This window comes from Macrobrachium nipponense, chromosome 24 (assembly GCF_015104395.2).
Source record: "Macrobrachium nipponense isolate FS-2020 chromosome 24, ASM1510439v2, whole genome shotgun sequence".
In the NCBI taxonomy this organism is placed as follows: Eukaryota; Metazoa; Arthropoda; class Malacostraca; order Decapoda; family Palaemonidae; genus Macrobrachium; species Macrobrachium nipponense.
Genome location: NC_061091.1, coordinates 68,534,307 through 68,549,185, shown reverse-complemented (window position 1 = coordinate 68,549,185; position 14,879 = coordinate 68,534,307). Strand labels below are relative to the sequence as shown.

General features: G+C 43.0%; 1 protein-coding gene across 4 annotated transcripts in view; it reads right to left on the bottom strand.

The window, feature by feature from the left end:
* The window catches only part of LOC135205757 (tRNA (cytosine(38)-C(5))-methyltransferase-like), a 71,534-nt gene that overhangs the window by 31,110 nt on the left and 25,545 nt on the right, over nucleotides 1-14,879 (bottom strand). For all 4 annotated transcript variants that reach the window (XM_064236884.1, XM_064236885.1, XM_064236886.1 and 1 more), the window contains 2 exons: nucleotides 3,330-3,454; nucleotides 2,861-3,044 (listed from right to left, as the gene is read on the bottom strand). In XM_064236884.1, coding sequence (XP_064092954.1) covers nucleotides 2,861-3,044; nucleotides 3,330-3,454 — 309 coding nt within the window. The remainder of the gene's footprint in view (nucleotides 1-2,860; nucleotides 3,045-3,329; nucleotides 3,455-14,879) is intronic.

Here is a 14,879-nt window from a genome sequence, read left to right as displayed (position 1 = left end):
TGCACAGTTTTATATTAGCTGTTACATAAAGTTTTACATATGGAAATGTGCGCAATTTCATGTAGAATACAACAAAAAAATAACCCATGGTTGAAGCTTATATCAGTTTTGAAATATTTTCATATAAATAACGAAAAGTGCCAAAATATCAACCTTCGGTCAACTTTGACTTGACCGAAATGGTAAAAAACCGCAATTGTAAGCTAAAACACTTACATTCTAGTAATACTCAATTATTTACCTTTATTTTGCAACAAATTGGAAGTCTCTAGCACAATATTTTGATTTATGGTGAATTTTAGAAAAAAAACTTTTTTCTAAATCCGTGCGGTAACTGCCGAAAAAATAAAAAAATTTTCGTCCGATTGTCGTAATGTTTGTAGAGTTTTATATATTAGCCGTTACATAAAGTTTTATAAATGAAAATGTGCACAATTTCATGTAGAATACAACAAAAAAACAACCCATGGTTGTAGCTTTTATCAGTTTTGAAATATTTTCATATAAATAACGATCAGTGCCAAAATACCAACCTTCTGTCAACTTTGACTCGACCAAAATGGACAAAAAAACACAATTGTAAGCTAAAACTCTTACATTCTAGTAATATTCATTCATTTACCTTTATTTTGCAACAAATTGGAAGTCTCTAGCACAATATTTCAATTTATGGTGAATTTATGAAAAAAAAAACATTTTCCTTACGTCCGTGCAGTAACTCTTCCGAAAAAAATCTTGAATGTTTTCGTCCGATTGTCGTAATGTTTGCAGTTTTATATTTGCCGTTACATACATTTTATATATGAAAATGTGCGCAATTTCATGTAGAATACAACAATAAACAACCCATGGTTGTAGCTTTTATCAGTTTTGTAATATTTTTATATAAATAACGATAATTCAACCTTCGGTCAACTTTGACTCGACTGAAATGGTAAAAAAAGGCAATTGTAAGCCAAATCTATTACATTCTAGTAATATTTAATCATTTACCTTTATTTAGCAACAAATTGGAAGTCTCTAGCACAATATTTCAATTCAATTTATGGTGAAGTTATGAAAAAAACTTTTTCCTTACGTCCGCACCGGCAACTCCCGACAAAATCATAAATTTTTTGTCCGATTGTCGTAATGTTTGCACCATTTTAAATTAGCCGTTACATAAAGTTTTATATATGAAAATGTGCGCAATTTCATGTAGAATACAACTAAAAATAACTCACGGTTGTAGCTTTTATCTGTTTTGAAACATTTTCATATAAATAACGATAAATGGGAAAAATTCGACCTTCAGTCAACTTTAACCTGACCAAAATGGTCAAAAACTGCAATTGTAAGCTACAAAACTTGTGGTCTGGTAATATTTAATCAATTACCTTCATTTTACAACAAACAGGATGTCTCTAGCACAATATTTTGATTTATGGTGAATTTTTGAAAACAGCTTTTTTTACGTCCGCTCGTTACGAATTCATGCATCATATTGCGATATTTTCTCTGTGTTGCTTTGATCATTTTACAATTTGTTATATACCAAAATCATTGCTCACAGTGCAATTTGTATACAATTATATACAGTAACCTCCCCGTTAACACGAGTTCTGTTAACACGATTTCGATCTTACACGAGTTCAAAATCATACAGAAAAATTCTGCTAACACGTAATATTCGATGTTACACGATTTGAATTTTCCGCTGAGAGCAAGAGCGCGGGAGGTGTGGCGAGAGTCTGACTCACCCCACCTTTCCCGCGCTCTCTCTCTCTCTTGCCGAGAGAAGGCCGAGGGAAGAGAGTAGGGTGAGGAGAGAGAGCGGGACAAGGAAGGACAGTGGAGTGAGGAGGGAGAGGGGGGTGAGGAGGGAGAGGGGGGGGTGAGAAGAGAGAGCGGGACGAGGAAGGACAGTGGAGTGAGGAGGGAGAGGGGGGTGAGCGTGGGGACTGGAGTGATGCGTCATAGTGTTTACTAGTTTATGTGCGTTACAACTATACTGAACAGTATTTTCTTAAATAAATACAACTAGGGTAAGAATGTGTGTTTTTATTGTTTCTATGACCTTTAAATATATATAAATATATAAATAAAGTTTTTTTTCTGGCAAAATCCCAAAATAGAGTAAGTTTCCCATTGCCCTGGAACGTTAACCCCCTTATTTCCATTATTTCTTATGGAGAAATACTTCCCTGTTAACACGAATTCGGCTAACACGACATCTCCAGGAACGTAACCCTCGTGTTAACGGGGAGGTTACTGTATGAAATTTTTTTTTGCGCTGTCATATATTCCAATATATTTATATATAATATTTTTTTTCATTTCTGATGGTTGCATACTAAACTTCAGGCAATGATAAAAAAGGAGCCAAAAATGAACTCTTAATCTTGAAAATTAAGTGTGATGTGATTTTTTGAAAAAAAAAAATTTTCCGCTTTGGCGCTCACTCGCGAACGCCGCCAGCATACGGGAGACATTTCGGAAATACCGGCTCGGCGCTTAAGGGTTAAGATAAGCAGCCAATCATAACTAAGTATTTTAAACACCTTGAGATGACTAAAGCATATATTGACACAAAAAGGTGAGAATAATTCCACATTCCACAAGAGGTAACCATTTACAATACGCCTTGAACAGCATTAAGTCCCCATTAACCTCAGCTGCACTGCTTTTTGTATTTTACTTCTTCTCCCTTACTTTAGTCTTTTCCCCACCCAGTTGTTCAATTACTTCAATGTCATCTAGCTCAAATTTTCACTTTCTTGTTTCTGAACAAAACTTTAAAGCAAGCAACATTAAGTTGAGAAATGTGAATGTGGCATGAAAGCAATTTGTAATTATGATGGAAATAAAGGATCTCACCTACCTGGTAAAAGGCTGACAAGGGGGACTCATCATTATAATATCTGGAGAAAGAGATTCCAGATTATCTAAAGTCAACCCCATGATATTGTAGGCCTTGGGAGTCTTTGGAAAATTGTGCCGATATACTTCAAGTGCTGTAGTGTTAATTTCATAGCTCCCAACAATATCAAACAGAAGTCCACTTTCTGTAAAAATAATGTTTATATCAAAAAGGAGATAGAAAAACAAGGCAGAAAACAACTTCGGATATAGAAAAAAAAAGAAGACTGACATTAAAACAAAATAAGTTCAGCTAAGACAATTTTCTATCCCATGCAGGATTAGGCACTTATATTCTTATCGCCTCCCTGAAGGGTACTAACATTAATTTACAAATAAAGATAAAAAACAATTCTCTTTTGTGCATCCATTTCCACATAAAAAACATATTGAACTTCATTAAATATACAAACCAAAATACTATTTCATACCTTTGGCTGCAACATGCATTCCACCTATCCCACTGTACAGCTCAAGGATACGGAGTGGCTGCTGCACTTCATCTGCTTGCATTTTTTTAATATCAGCAACATCACATCGGCTGGATTTTGACATCCTGCGGGTAAGATAACTAATGAAGATCTGATGCTTCCAAAATTTGTAAAGTTTTTTTTACATGGAACTGGTCTTAAGCAATATTACTTTAACATATCCTGTCTTGAGTGCTATTACTATTTGTTTACATCTTAAACCCTTCTTTACTAACAGTTTGTTTGGGGGTACACAGAGTACCACCATTCAAAACCATTGCACAGTACCGGATACATGAAGGTGGTACGCACAAACCACCACAATTCCCAACCTTTCTCTTATGATTCGGTTTGAAGGGTTTGAAGCAAAACAAACAGTATTGGATATGCTCAGGAAGGTGGTATGCATTGCCAGGCATATGATGAAGCAAAATAAACATTATTCCTGGCTATCTAGATTCAGACATTTGGATATACACTGTGTACACATACATACACACACACATACACATATACATACACACACACACATACACATTCAACAGTACAAGTATAAGATAAACAAAAACTTTCGTATTTTGGAACGACGTGTAATCTCTATCTGAAATAGATGAAAAAGAGTTTCATGGCCACACTTACTTATAGTACCAGTAGGGCACCCTAAACGCAACTTTCAAAGCTTCAAGTTAAACCATCAAAGGGTTAACATCATTAAAATGTGATTTTATGATATTTTAAAAATAAATATTTATATGGGATGAAATTTAAAGATGTAAAGTTTTATTTGCTGAAGGAATTTTTTCTGTTATCTTCAATACTTTTAGAGATATTAGCATTTCAACAGCATTAGGGCCAGGCTGTGCCAGGCAGCCAGAATTGCAATAATTAAAACATCATTTAAATGTGAATTTAAGATATCTTAAAAATAAATCTTATATGAGATGAAATTTAATGAGAAGGTTTTATCTGCCGCAAGCATTTTTCTTTCATCTTCAATACTTTTGAGATACTATTAGCATTTGAATAACATTAGAGACTAATGCAATAATTAAAACATATAAATGTGAATTTAAGATATTTTAAAAGTAAATCTTGTATGGGATGAAATTGAAAGATGAAAGGTTTTATCTGCTGAAAACATTTATCTTCAATATTTTGAGAGATATTATCATTTGAACAGTGTTAGGGCCGGGCTGTGCCAAGCTGCCAGAAATGAGCCCATTTCTAGTAAGACTTTGCTTTGCTTGTAATCAAGTGTGGCAACTCTTAGAAGGGAAGTTGGGGTGCGTCATTTTGCTTTGTACTTCTGGCAGTAATGCAGTAATCATGGAATATGCTCTAGGCTCTGATGCTGTTGTTTATTACAATAAGTGGAAAAGATGTAACTAAGAACCCATGCTCATTTTTTAGACACATACAAGAGTGAAAGATAAAAATCTTTTATGCAAGTATAAAACCACTTGTAATTTTATTTTTCTGTGCTTCTCTGCTCCTGTCTTCTTTCTCTGGAGATACTTCAGTACAAAGCTAATGATCTTTAATACGTAGAAGTTGCCTTACGTATCCTATCTTTCTCTAATATGAAAATATGAGAAGACTAAACCTTCCACTGTCTCTCATCCCAGCCTATACACTCAGACATGTTACTTCTGGAAAGTAACTTTCATTCCTACACTTAGTACAAACAGTATGTGCATTGTACTTAACAGAGGTCAACCTTGTCCTACAACCTTTGCTACAGTAACAGATACAGGCAGTGTCCAGTTATTGGCATTCCGGTTTTATGGCGCTTGCCTAGTGCCGAAATAGGTATCAAAATGTGCCGATTCCTGGTTATCAGTGCTGATACAGACCTAACAGAGGTGCCATTAACCAGTTATCACGTTTATGTTATCAGTGCCAATAAGTGCCTTCAATTGCCGAGTTTCAGTTAGTATCTGCAATTTTTGCTTATCATCAAGCCATTGGAATGGAACCCCCGCCGATAACCTAGTACTGCCTGTACTTGTCACTCCTAACTCAGACATCATTGGTGAAAAGCAAAAGTAAAAAACCTACAAAAGATACAAAAAGTCTCTTAACTAATGTCTGACTAAATAACAAGAAGCCAAAGGCTATGAAAAGAATCGTATGGTACTTCACCAGTAGTCCTGTAAACAACCGGTAAACAAAAAACATCCAAATTTAAAGAGCTGCTGCTTACAACCTTCATTGGAAGCTGGCATAAATAAATTGAGCTCGTTTGCTGTTATTTAACCTTCTGCCCTGGTAGTGGGAGGGAATACCTGCCTACACCAAAACAAAAGAACTGCACCTGCGATTTTCACATTTTAGTCGTACATAAAATGACAAATTTTCTAAGAATTTGTATTTTTCATAGCAACAAACCTGAGGTCTTACCAATAGGATAATTTTCTAGCGCCTGGCTGGATCCAGTTAAATCGCAGATGAAAATCAAGGAATCTTGTGAGATCTAGCTATGCATGCGTATATCGGATGAAAACTGGTCAAGGACCACGCACCCATGCCACCGTGTTCAGTCTTTATCTTAACTGCTTGGGTGAGAGTCACGGTTGCCTTCTCTTGGCCTTTTACCTCGTTCATTGCCCGTTTTCGCTTTTGATTCTGTGTGTGTGTGTTTGTATTATGGCTTCTTCTGCTCCTTCCTGGCCTCGCCAACATATATGACTGGAAACTTAAGTTTGTTCATGACACTTACCTGTCAGATATATATATAGCTGTATTCTCCGAAGTCCGACAGAATTTCAAAACTCCCGGCAAACGCAGTGGTCGGCCAGGTGGTTAGTACCCATTCCCGCCGCTGGGAGGCGGGTGTCAGGAACCATTCCCATTTTCTATTCAGATTTTTCTCTGTCGCCGGTCGGTAAACAACTGTTTACAGACCTCCGCCTAGGATTTTGGAAAACTCTTTGTTCACTTGAGTATTTGATTGTCTCTTGGTTTTTTGAAACTTGCTCAGTGGATTGGCATACGCGATTGTGGTTTGTCTTTGAATTTGGTTTTGGATTTCTCTAATATGTCTGGATCTTCTGCAACTAGTTTTAGAGTGTGTACTGTGCTAGAGTGTAAGGTGAGGCTACCGAAAGCTTCGGTGGATCCTCATACAGTATGCACGAAATGTAGAGATCATATTTGTTGATGAATGATAGGTGTTAAAGAGTGTGAAAGGTTGACCGAAAATGAATGGGGAAGACTTATGATTCGTATGTTCGTAAAGCCTTGTGAAAGGGGATAGAATCAGAAGATCTTCCTCCAGAAGTGCTTCTGTGAAGAGTAAGGATAGTATTCGCATTCTAACCTCTGTAGAGGTTGTTACATCTAACCCTGTGTATTTGCCTTCGGGCAATGAAGTTATTGCTTCGGAAGGTATTGCCCTTTCTTCCATCATGGAGTCGATTCGTGCACTAGAATCGAAAGTGAGTGCATTGAAGACCACAGTGAAGTGTAGTGGAAACATTAGTGCCCCTAGTGTAGTGGAGGGGCGTCAGATCGGTCCATAGTGCCTCTAGGAATAGACCTCTGTCGGACTCCCAGGACTCAGGAATGACATGTTGAAAACCGAAGGAGGGCTACGGGAAATTCCCACCAGTCTGGCGTCCCTCAGCAGATCCTGTGGACGCTTCCCAGGCTGCCGAAGCGTGTGATCGAGCACGGATATTGAAGGAGTGCTTGTCGTCCTCTGAGGCGTCCTCTCCTGACCGGGGATGGAGCTCTCAGAGGGCCTCTCACGAGGAGTACGAGTTTGACACTAGATGTCGCACAGGCGGCCAGCGTCTTTCTCGTCCTCTTAGGAGAGGTTTTAAGGAAGTGGACGCTTCACGTCCTATTTCTCGTCCTGTTCTTTCATCATCACCCGAACACTTCGAAGAATTGACGCCTAAGAAGAGAGGCAGGACGTCTTCTTGATGAAGACGCTTTTGAGAACTATCAGCGTCTTAGAGTTCAAAGGAAGAAGAGGGCTCCAATTCGCCCTTCTTCGCGATATAATGAGTCCTTCTCCCCTGAACGTGGAACTTCACCGTCTAATGATACTCGTAGGCAATTGCGTCACGATTGTCGGCTTTCTTCGCAAGGGGAGAAGAGGAGGCCTCATCGGCGTAGAAAGGATCTTTGGCTTCCTGTTAAAAGATCGAAACAACCTTTGTCGGCTTCGCCTCGCTCTTTAGCCTCTCCTGCGTCGTCTTCTTCGGGATCCTTCAGACTCAACCGAGAACACGCAAGTGTTTCCGGAGAGAGTGTCCAGAAGTGGCGATGGGGACAGAAGCGTTAGATGTCGCACAAGCGGCCCTCGCTTTTCTCAGGAGGTTGAGAACGAGCAAAGAGAAGCCTCGTGTCGACGTTCGACGGACTTCTGCATCAACTCGACGCTTCTATCATGAGAGAGCCTACCAACGCCAAAAGTATCAGGACGTTCCAGAAGGCTCTAGGATTCGAAGAGAGCAACGTTTAGATTATGTGTCTGATCTTACTCCTCAAGAAGGGAAATACTGTACGAATATCGACGAAAGGCTCGTGCTTTAGAATATGAGAACTCGCAACGCGTTAAGAGAGATCGTAAGACTCACCGGACGCTCGAGAGGACGCCCCGATACAGGTTAAGCGTCCTAGCGAAGTTTGAAAGACGCTCGACGTCCGTTAGAGCACGTCCCGCTTCAGGACGCTTTTGAGACGCTTCTTTGATGGATAAGCGTCTTATAGACACTAGAGTCCAGCGGGATCGGAAGCTTTCATTGGCACGACTTCCTGTGAGTCCTAAGTCTCGCTCCCTTAGCAAGGGCGCTCGCGATGACGATAGACACCCGACTATTCGGGATTCTCGGAAAGAGAAACGTACTCAACTGAGAGAAGATCGACAGGAATCCCGCAAAGAGGCTTTTGAAGAAACCTTTGCCTTTAATGACTTCGAAAAGACAAGGAGGCTTTACAAGAGAGTCTGAAGTTTTTCAAAGACAACGGCGGATCATTCGCGCATGTCCTCGTCTATTCCTTCAGCGGATAGAAACTCCCCTTACGAACAGAGCCTCAAAGGAGAACCACTTCTTGTTTAGCTAAAGAAACTTCGGACCGGCCAGATCAAGGAGAGTCTTCTAACGATACGCATCCTGCAGAAGAGGAAGAGCCTTCAGAAGCGTCTACTGATTATAGCACGTTAACGCGCTTACTGAAGGAATTGTTTCGGAAAATTCCAAGCACCAGTTCCTCTCTCGCCGCCATCGCAACTATCCTCATCCAAGACGAGAAAAGCTCCGGGTTTTGTTAGGATGGCTGCTTCGCTTTCTACTAAAAGAGCGTTGAAGAGGATGAATGATTGGATGGAATCAAGGAAGACGAAAGGAAAGACGTCCTTTGCGCTTCCTCCAGCTAAGCTAAACGGGAGAGCCGGTATATGGTATGAGACCGGAGAAGAAACAGGGTTGAGACTTCCGTCGTCTTGCGCAAGGTGACTTCTCAAACCTGGTCGAGCACCAAGAAGATCTTACCTGTCCTCGGCTAAGGTTTCATGGACTATCCGGAAATAGAATCACCATCTAAAACAAAGGACTGTACAGGACGTTGGAAGTATTCAACTTCCTAGATTGTGCTTGGGAGCTTTAGGTTTGCAACTAAGAGCCCAGAATCTTGTCATTAGAAGAGTTATCGAGCGTCCTGTCATGCATGGACAAAGCAGTAAGGGATGGTTCGGATGAGTTAGCTGCCCACTTTACTACGGGAAATATTAAAGAAACGAGCGCTTTTCTGCAGTTTTACGGCTAAAGCAGTTTCCCCTACGCAGAAAGCGGAGTATTATTCGCCCCCTTTTCTTCCCATCTTTTTCCTGAAATATGGTAAAGGATTTATCTGTGAACCTGAAAGAGAAAGCGACACAAGATTTGCTGTCTCAATCATCTAGACTTCCTGCGACACAATCATTCTTCTCGAGTAGCTCAGGTACCAAAGAAGAATTTTAAGCCCTTTCGTGGCAAGCACCTCAAGAGCTGCTACACGAGGAAGGGGCTTTGCTAGAGGCAGAACCCCCAAACCCCCGCAAAGCAAGAGGAAAGAAGTGACAACCTTGCACTTCAGGCACCGGTGAGGAGACTTTCTCTCTCGCAGAGGCTTGGAGAGCAAGGGGGACGGACACCTGGTCCCTCAAGATTATAGAGAAGGGATACAAAATTCCCTTCCTCTCCATGCCTCCGTTGAGCATTGAAGCCTATAGACCTGTCACAGCTTATCAGCCGCAGAAGCAAACAGATTCTACTCGATTTATTAGATCAAATGATCGAGAAAAGAGCCGTAGAACGAGTGCTCTTGACAGATTCCCCAGGCTTCTACAACAGGTTATTCCTGGTTCCGAAGCAGTGGGGGATGGAGGCCTGTCCTAGATGTCAGCAGTCCTGAACCTTTCGTGAAGAAAGCAAGCTTCAAAATGGAAACATCACAATCGTCCTAGGGCCTTGAGACCAGGGGATTGGATGGTGTCATTAGATCTCCTAGACGCTTACTTCCATGTCCCCATCCATCCCCAGTCCAGGAAGTTTCTCAGGTCATTTTAAAGAGGACAGGTCTTCCAGTTCAGAGCCTCTATGCTTCGGACTGAGCACAGCTCCCATGATTTTCACTTTTCTCATGCGGAAGTGTGGCAAAGTGGCTTCACCTCTCGAAGATACGAGTCTCCCTTTGACCTGGACGACTGGCTCATACGGTCCGTCGTCGAGAGCAAGGTGTCTGGAGGACCTTCAGACTACGTTACGTTGGCGAAATCTTTAGGCCTCCTGATCAATTACGAGAAGTCCCATCTGACCCCAACACAGTCCATCGTGTATCTGGGGATTCAGATGGATTCAGTGGCTTTTCGGGCTTTTCCGTCGCTAGAACGTCAGCGGAAAGGCTTAGAAAAAGTGTCAGCCTTCCTGGAGAAGGAAACATGCTCGGCGAAGGAATGGATGAGTCCTGCTGGGGACCATTTTCTTCGCTGGAGAAGTTTGTTTCTCTAGGGAGACACATCTCAGGCCCCTACAGTTTTTCTAACAGAAAATTGGCAGGACAGACAAAACTTAGAGGCGAATTTGAGAATATCCCCGTTGGTCAAGAAACACCTAGATGGTGGCTCGATCCCACCAAGATGTCGAAAGGAGTGTCCCTCTGTCTTCAGAGCCCCGACCTTGTGTTATTTACAGACTGTCTATGACAGGTCTGGGGAGCAACTCTGGGAAAGGAAGTGTCAGGCCTCTGGAGAAAAGAACAGAAGCCTTGGCACATCAACCTCAAGGAGTTAGAGGCAATTCGCTTAGCACTTCTAGCCTTTCAAGAACGATCATAGGCCGAGTTGTTCCAGATCAACGCGGACAGCACCACGGCCCTTTCTTATATCAAGAAACAGGGGGGGGTGGGGGGGACACTCTCGTTCTCTCTACAAGATAGCGAGAGATCCTGTTATGGTCAGAGGAGAGGACATAACTCTCCTGACAAGATTTGTTTTCAGGGGTCCAGAATGTCAGAGCAGACATTTTAAGCCGTCGAAATCAATTAATTTTCAACAGTTATGGAGACTATGGGGACGACCATAGTGGACCTCTTCGCGACTTCGAAAACGAAGAGACTGCCTCTTTACTGTTCACCGATCATCGACCCGGAAGCAGTAGCAGTAGACGCAATGCTTGGGACTGGACGTGGATGATGTACGCCGCCTTTCCCCCGTTCAAACTTCTGGGAGAAGTAACAAGGAAGTTAGCAGCGTCGGAAGGAACAAGGATGACACTGGTCGCACCATTCTGGCCAGCAAGCGAGTGGTTCACAGAGGTCATGTCCCTACTAGTGGACTTCCCAAGAATCCTACCAGTAAGACCCGATCTTCTCAAAACAGCCCCACTTCGAGAGATATCACCAAAACCCGTTCGCTCTGAGTCTGACTGCATTCAGACTATCAGAAACTGGCAAGAGCGAGAGGGTTTTCAGGAGAGGTGGCAAAAGCTATCGCCACCGCGAGAGAGCTTCCTCTCAATCTGTCTACCAGTCTAAGTGGGCTGTTTTTAGAAGATGGTGTGGAGAGAGGGCATTTCCTCCTCCAAGACCTCTGTGAGCCAAATCGCCGATTTCCTGTTACATCTTAGGAATGTAGACAAGTTGGCAGTATCAACAATTAGAGGATATAAGAGTATGCTGTCAACAGTCTTCCGTCATAGAGGCCTAGATTTGACGAAAGATAGGGATCTTCACGATCTTCTGAGATCCTTCGAAACATCAAAGGTTCCACAGGTTAAAACACCTTCGTGGAATTTGGACATAGTTCTAAAATCTTTAATGGCGAGTCCCTTTGAACCTTTACACGAGGCTTCGCTGAAAGATTTAACGAAGAAGGCCCTCTTTCTAACCACCCTAAGCCACTGCGAAGAGGTGAGTGAGGTTCAAGCAATTAGCAAAATGTTGGATTTAGGGGACACAATGCAGTCTGTTCCTTGAGTCCTTCCTTTTTAGCTAAAAACGAAAATCCTTCCAATCCCTGGCTAAAAACTTTGATATCAAGGGATTAACAGGGATTGTTGGTCGAGAGCCAGAAAGAGTCCTGTGTCCTGTCAGAGCTCTAAAATTCTATCTGGATAGAACAAACAAATTAGAGGTCAATCAGACAATCTTTGGTGTTCTGTGAAAAGACCTGATTTACCTATGTCTAAGAATGCCTTAGCGTTCTTCTTGAGAAGCACCATCAGGGAGGCCCATTCGTCCTGCCCGAGATAGTGATCTGAAAATTCTGAAAGTCAATGCTCATGAAGTTAGAGCTGTCGCACTTCGATGGCATTTCAGAAGAATATGGCGCTCAGCGATATTGTGAGCACCACATTTTGGCGAAGCAACTCTTGTGTTCGCTTCACACTACCTCAGGGATGTGAAAGTGACATATGAGAACTGCTTTTCGCTTGGACCATACATATCAGCATGATTCAGTTTTGGGTACGGGAAGTGGCACGAATCAATCCTTTAGAAAATGATAGGTGTGCTTTTATTTTATGGTTGTTGGTTTTTTTGGTTGTAGGGTCAACCGCTAGAGGCGACTTCCCTTTATTTTAGCCTTAAAAGTTTTGGGGACTAACTTTGCTAGGCTAGGTCAGGTGTGGTTTTTTCTTTGCTTCGCTGCCCTTAAAGTATGGTCAATATGGTCTAGACACATTGTGGTCACGCCCCCGTTGTCAGATCATCTAGATCTCACCAGCTATACAGGTCATGTCCTTGCTGGAGACTCTAGTAAAGCAAAAAGCAGACTTGGGTGACAGTATCACGAAGTCAGCTACGCTAACAGGTAAGGAACCAAGATGTCTATCATCTGCATGTGAAATGTTTCCCAAAATCCTTTTATTCTGTCCCTCCCCACCTCCAATGGTGGGAATCAGCTATATATATATCTGACAGGTAAGTGTCATGAACAAAATGATATTGTTATGATACAATAAAGTTTGTTCATACTTACCTGGCAGATATATATAATCAAGTACCCGCCCAGCCTCCCCTCGGGGACAATGACATTAAAAAATCTGAATAGAAAATGGGAATGGTTCCTGACACCTGCCTCCCAGCGGCGGGAATGGGTGGGTACTAACCACCTGGCCTACCGCTGCGTTTGCCGGGAGTTTTGAAATTCTGTCGGACTTCGGAGAATACAGCTATATATATATCTGCCAGGTAAGTATGAACAAACTTTATTGTATCATAACAATATCATGTTTCCTGTCTTCTTGTTTCCTGGCTTCTTCAGCGACAGACCCACACTCCACATGCGGTAGGTGTTGTGCTAATGTTTGTACCATAATGAATCTTTGCCCGGAATGTTGTGCGTGGCCTAGAGAGCAGTGGAAGTTATTTGATAGTAAGAGGGAGCATCGTAGAGTTTCTACCCTTCCTTCGTGGGAGGGATTTTCATCTCCTCACCCTGATGCTTCGTCTCCTGTTGCAGTCACACCCCATGCTAGTGTCATTGTGCCTTTGTCTCCTTCCTTTTCTCCCATCGATTCGTAATTGGAAGTATCGGGAGGCCCTCAGGCTGATTTATTGTGTAGTCACCCCCTCTTCCTCGGGAGTTAACTTACTTCCTGCGAGGGAGGAGGCTCTTCATCAGTTTCTTTTGTTTCAGATTCAGAGGCATCCAAACTGGCGGCACTCTGGGGGTCACTTGGGATACGGGGTTCGCCCTCCTTGGAGGGTTTGCCGAAGCACTTCATGGATGCTCGCCTCACCCCCCCAAAGCTACCCAAGCACTCTCCCCTCCCCCTGGCCTCGTCTTCATTGGTAGACGGGGCCAGCCATATTGTATTGCTCCGCCACTGACGCTTGCCGCTTCTTAGAGTCAGGGAGAAGCCGTGACGTCAGCGCTGCTGGTGATGACATGGGGTCAGCCATTTTGTATCTCTCCGCCAGTGGCACCTCCCACCTCCTCGGGTCGAGGGGAAGCCGTGAGTCAGTGCTGCTGGTGACGTCACTTCCATCAATGACGTTCATCCCCAGTTCCCTCTGCTGTGCTGCCTCGCTCTTCTGTGTCATCATTGTTTGTTCCCGTGATGTCATTGCTGCCATCCAGTATGCTCCATCTCCCTTCCATGTCATCTGCACCCTCTCTTGCTGATATGTCTGAGGCTTCATGTCAGGCGGTTCTTAAGAGATTGGACTCTGTTTTGGAAGATAGGTTTGCAGCCATGTCAGTGCGAAAGACTGGGAGCAAGCGTGTTGCATCGTGGCCTCCACTTCTTGCCAAGAGAATGTGAAGGAGTTAGTGCTGTCATCCTCTCCTTCTCCCACATCTCCGCTGCATCAGCGTATCTAGTGTTGGAAGGCTAAGGACTCTGCCTTTTCTTCGTCTACGAGTGTTAGTGTTTCATCCCCTGTGCAATCTGCAGTGGTTGCTTCATCCTCTGCATCAAGTCCTGAGTGTGTTGCAACCTTGCACGTTCGTGCGCATGTTGCTGATTCTTCCGCTTCTTCGGCACCAGGGCCTACTCGTCGTCGAAAGGATCTCAAGGCACCTGTGAAGAGATCAAAGGTTGTGAACATAGAAGTAGTGCAGCAGGAGTGTTCGTCTCCCCTTACCCTTGATGCTGTCCGTACGTGCATCCGCTCCGCATAGACGCGTACGTGGCCACGTACTCCAGTCATCTATTGGGAGTGTGCGTAGTATGTTCCTAGTGTTACGGTTGGTTCATCGCAGGAGTTGGCGCTTGGCTCCAGCCCAGACAGGTCGACCAGCATTTTGCACTGTTTGGCTGCTGGCTCTTCTGTTGGTCTACACAAGGAAGGCATGTTAGATAAGCCTGCATCTTCTTCTCGTCGTCGGTCTCCGTTGCCGGAGCAGGAGGAAGGAGACACACAAGAGTTTTTGTCTTCCTTTACCAAAGTTGTTGATCTCATTCGTGGGTTCAACAATTTGGAGAGCAGGACTCGGGCTCGGTCGTCTTTTACTCCTTGCTTGGAAGCCTTGCTGGGGGCTATGCAAGATCCCAAGTCCTCATTTCAGCTTCCCTTATC